Here is a 4790-nt window from a genome sequence, read left to right as displayed (position 1 = left end):
TTATAACTGGCTTTTTCTAAATATGAAGGTTTCCAGAAGACGGTCCCTGATCTGCCTGGTGCGAACCCCATAGATGAGAGGGTTAAGGGCAGGTGGCAGTAGCAAATAGATGTTAGAGAGAATGATGTGCATGGACTTTGGGACAGTGTGACGACCAAAGCGGTGTGTGAGGTAAGAGAAGAGACCAGGCACGTAGAAAGCCAGAAGGACACAGATGTGGGAACTACATGTACCAAAGACCTTAGCCCGGGCCTCCTTGGTAGGCAGTCCCAACACAGCATGGGCAATGAGACCGTAAGAGCCAGTGATGCCCAGAATATCTACACCTGCTACAGCCAGTGAGAGCACCAGCCCATACAACTTGTTGGCCTGTGTGTTCCCCACTACCAGCTCCACCACCGCCATGTGTGCACAGTAGGCATGATCTATGGTTTTGGCTCGGAAGTGTTCAAATCGTGCCACCAGCAGAGGAAAAGGCACAACAATAGCCACAGCTTTTAGTGCCAGTGCCAGGGCTGTGTAGCCCACACGAGCTTTGGTGACCAGGATAGGGTAGTGCAATGGACGCCCTACTGCCACAGCACGATCACAGGCCATGGCCAGCAGTATACCAGATTCCATGGCAGTCAGTGCATGAACAAAGAACATCTGGACCAGGCAGACAGCATATGGAACAGGGCGGGGCCCAAGCCACAGCACAGCCAGCAACCCTGGGGCTATTGATGTGGCTAAGCCCAGGTCTGTGGCTGCCAGTGTGGCCAGGAGTAGAAACATGGGCTGGTGCATTGTGGAATCTACCTGCACCATTGCCAGCATTGCTCCATTGCCCAGCAGGGCCAGCAGATACATGGGCTCAAAGGCCAGTGTCAGCCAAGCTTGGGCAGACCCTAGCCCTGGAATGCCAGTCAGTAGGAAGAAGGCTGGGCATGGGAAGGTGGAGTTAAGCTGTGGAGCTTCTGCCATCCTATGGGGGGCAAAGCTTTAGGTCCAATGGGGGCATGACTCCTGATGGGAAGGACAAAGGGAGGGATTTTGGGGTGTCACAGTAGCACAGAGCTACCATAGGGCATGTGGGGTAATGCAGCACTGGGAGGATTATGGGGTTATATTTGTTAGTTGGGGTTTTGAATGGATAATCAAAGTCATAACCCAGCTAGGATGGGAGAATTCTTTGCACTTGAAAGCCCATGAGTGTCCTGACCTATGGTGGTGCAGTGGATAAAGCAACGACCTGGAACGCTGAGGTCGCTGGTTTGAAACCCTGGGCTTGCCTGGTCAAGGCACATATGGGAGTTGATGCTTCCTGCTCCTCCTCCCTTCTCTCTCTCTCTAAAAGTGAATAAATAAAATCTAAAAAAAAAAAAAAATTAAAAAAAATACTTTAAAAAAGAAAGCCCATGAGTGCAGGTGGAGAAATGGGACAGTGATAGTGAGGAAGGGAGTTGGTCACCTTCTGTCGTGGCTGGTACAGTCAGAGCCCTTCAGTTGGAAGTCAGCCGAGAGTGGAGCTGAGATGAATGTTTTTGTTTCTTAGGGTCCAAACAGAGTCTGTCTCTGGCAATGAGGAGAAAGCCAGTGCTGGGTGGGGATCAGACCTCAGGCTGGTCCTGTCTCTGATTGTATCTTTAGGCAGAACCTCGGGGCCTCAGCTTCCTCACCTCTAGAATGCAGGTGGGCATAAGTGTTGCTCAGCTTTAAACTGGGCACCAGTCCTCCAAGAAGAAAGCGAAGAGTAGAGAGAAAGGGAGGAACAGGAAGAGGAGGCCAGTGCAATCTGGAGTGAAGCTGGAAGCCTGGTATGACAGGAGGAAACCCGTAGGTGTTTGGGGTGTGGGGTGCCGACGTTTTCTTTTAAGTTGATGCTGAAATAGTGAACTTGAACACTGTCTGGAGAGTTGAAATTGAGCCTTGAGAAAGAATGGAGAGAGAGATGGTAGCAAAAAAAGAAAACTCTCTTTTTCTTTTTTAAATTCCATAAGGGGGGCTCCCACTAGAGTCTCATTCCTGGTGTGCCAGAGAGAGTGGTGACAGGGGAGGAAATGGCACTCAATCCAGAGTAGCAGCCATAGGAGGAAGAAGCATCCCTGATGCTGGAGACGTCAGCATGAGTAGAACCGATTCCTCCAGAATCTTGCCCACAGCAGAAGCTTGTAACTATTGAATGAATAAATGGAGGAAGAAAACACCAGATCTGACCGGGGAAAGATCCTGAGCAGGGTGTGTTGGCAGCTTCTCTTTGCCCTGACCCGTGCCTGTGGGGCTCTTTATGTTCTACCTGCTTCCCTCAGGGCCCTTATCCCTCCTACCTGTGCTACATCAACTCTTCCTGTTCTGTCTTTGCTCAGTGCTGATAGGTCTGTAACTAAGGACGTAGAAGAGTAAAGAGGCGGAGATGGGACAACAGGGAAAGAGACTGACTTAAGGGAGTGGAAAGATCTGGGGAGGAGGAACACTTCCTCTGAGAGGTCTTTGCTGGAGAGAAGCCCTTGCTTTATTCTTTAATAGCATCCCCTCTATTGTAATTATTTGTTATTTTACCCACTAGACTGGAAGAGTTGGAGGCAGTGCTTCTTATGAGCCCCAATATCTCCACCACTCATCACAATGAATATTTATTGCTTTTAATTGTGGGACAGAAGTGCTGGACCAAACAGCTTTTGCTGACTCACAGGGGCTCCTACAGTTTCAGGAGCCTTAGGTATCCATGGTGATGAGAAAGAATTAGTTGCCATCAACCACAAGTCCACTGAGTGACTTTCTTCTATAATAAGACATATCCTAAAAACCATGACACTATGCAAGATAATGCAATAAAAAACAGGGCTTACATGAAAAATGGGAGGAGGGGCACAACATTCAAAAACTTCATCAATGATATAGTTAAACAGGATAGGAACCTAATAAAAATGGTAGCACATATTAAATAAGTAGAAAGTACATAAATATACCAATTAATATGACACTTCACCTTGAAAAAGACCTGGAGTTTTCCCTGTGGAAGCCAGTGTTGGGAGCAGCTTGTGAATTAATGTGAAGAGGTAGGAGAGACTGATCTGAAATCAGGTGGAATGCTGTAACACCAGATATGGATGCATGTGTCTCATAACACCAGTGGTGAACTGAGGCAGCTGACGAATGTTGTGTGTGTGCATGTATGCTTGTTGCATTTTCCTATGCAGTTTGGCTCAGCTTGATGCAGCTTTTCAAAGTCACCTCGTTTCTCACAGATGAAATCACACATAAGCAAATGGCAATCACATTGTGCTCAGTTCCCTATATATCAGTTGCTTGGAGCAAATTATAATATAACTGATTGAATCTCTTTTGTGCCTGGCCCCTTGCCTCGTGGTGAGCATACAATGGCAATAGCAAGACCCTGCTGCCCTCCAGGAGCTCATAGTCTAGTGCAGTGGCCCCCAACCTTTTTTGGGCCACGGACTCGTTTTTAATTTTTTAATTTTGTTTATTTATTTATTTTTATTTTTTTTGTATTTTTCTGAAGCTGGAAATGGGGAGAGACAGTCAGACAGACTCTCGCACGCACCCGACCGGGATCCACCCGGCACACCCACCAGGGGCGATGCTCTGCCCCTCCGGGGCGTCGCTCTGCCGTGACCAGAGCCACTCTAGCACCTGGGGCAGAGGCCAAGGAGCCATTCCCAGTGCCCGGGCCATCTTTGCTCCAATGGAGCCTTGGCTGTGGGAGGGGAAGAGAGAGACAGAGAGGAAGGAGGGGGGGGGTGGAGAAGCAAATGGGCGCTTCTCCTATGTGCCCTGGCCGGGAATCGAACCCTGGTCCCCCGCACGCCAGGCTGATGCTCTACCGCTGAGCCAACCAGCCAGGGCCAGGACTGGTTTAATGTCAGAAAATATCAATATTTTCACAGACCGGCCTTTAGGGTGGGACGGATAAATGTATCACGTGACCGAGACAAGCGTCAAGAGTGAGTCTTAGACGGATGTAACAGAGGGAACCTGGTCATTTTTTAAAAATAAAACATCGTTCATACTTAAATATAAATAAAACAGAAATAATGTAAGTTATTTATTCTTTCTTTGTGGACTGGTACCAAATGGTCCATGGACTGGTACCAGTCTGCGGCCCGGGGGTTGGGGACCACTGGTCTAGTGGACACAGTGAAAACTATTAAAGTAACTGTCAACTCAGGGCAGTACCAGATATGGTGGGAGCACAGCAAAAGCCTTTATTCACCCTTCCTGGGGGAGTCAGGGAAGTCTCTGAACGACAGTAATGACTACAGACCTCTGGACTATCCTATGTACAGACGCTGCTCTTTCCTTGTAATTGTAGGTACAATTATTTTCCCCATCTTTGTATCGATCAAGAATCAAGGCACAAAGAAATGAAGTAACTTGTCCAAGGTCACCTAGCTAGAAATTAGGAGTTAGGATACTAGCTTAGTCTGGCTCAAACATCCCTGCTCTTAGCCTCTTCAAACATTTCCACTGAGATCTAGCACATGAGTAATTTTCTAGGAGGAGTTCAGAAGACAAATTGGCAGGTGGTCCTAGGATTGCTAAATGGGAGATGTAGAAAGAGCTGCAATTATTTGTTAGTAGTTGGTGAGCTCTCAGCCACTGAAGGAACAGATGAGGTTTTGGGAGGTGGGAGCAGTGGGTTGAGAATCTGAAAGGAGAGGGTTGGGAAAATGTGCCTTCGAATGCCATTACATTCAAACAGCCTCAAGAGAACACTAGCAGTATTTGGCTCACATATGCCTATCCTGGGCACTCTTCGTACAAAGATTGTTTATAAGATAAATCACACA

The 4790-nt window shown here is 47.7% G+C and overlaps 1 protein-coding gene across 1 annotated transcript; it reads right to left on the bottom strand.

Annotated features, from left to right (window-relative positions):
- On the bottom strand, nt 1-963 carry OR52W1 (olfactory receptor family 52 subfamily W member 1). The gene has a single exon (XM_066253806.1). It carries the CDS (start codon nt 961-963, stop codon nt 1-3), a length of 963 nt encoding a protein of 320 aa, XP_066109903.1.
- Between the last annotated feature and the right edge of the window lie 3827 nt (nt 964-4790).

Source organism: Saccopteryx bilineata, chromosome 1 (assembly GCF_036850765.1).
Source record: "Saccopteryx bilineata isolate mSacBil1 chromosome 1, mSacBil1_pri_phased_curated, whole genome shotgun sequence".
Taxonomy (NCBI): domain Eukaryota; kingdom Metazoa; phylum Chordata; class Mammalia; order Chiroptera; family Emballonuridae; genus Saccopteryx; species Saccopteryx bilineata.
Note: the sequence above shows the minus strand (reverse complement) of the source record. Positions and strands in the feature narration are given on the sequence as shown.

Coding starts and splice junctions, on each gene's coding strand:
- OR52W1 (XM_066253806.1), bottom strand. CDS start 963: ATGGCAGAAGCTCCACAGCTTAACTCCACCTTCCCATGCCCAGCCTTC.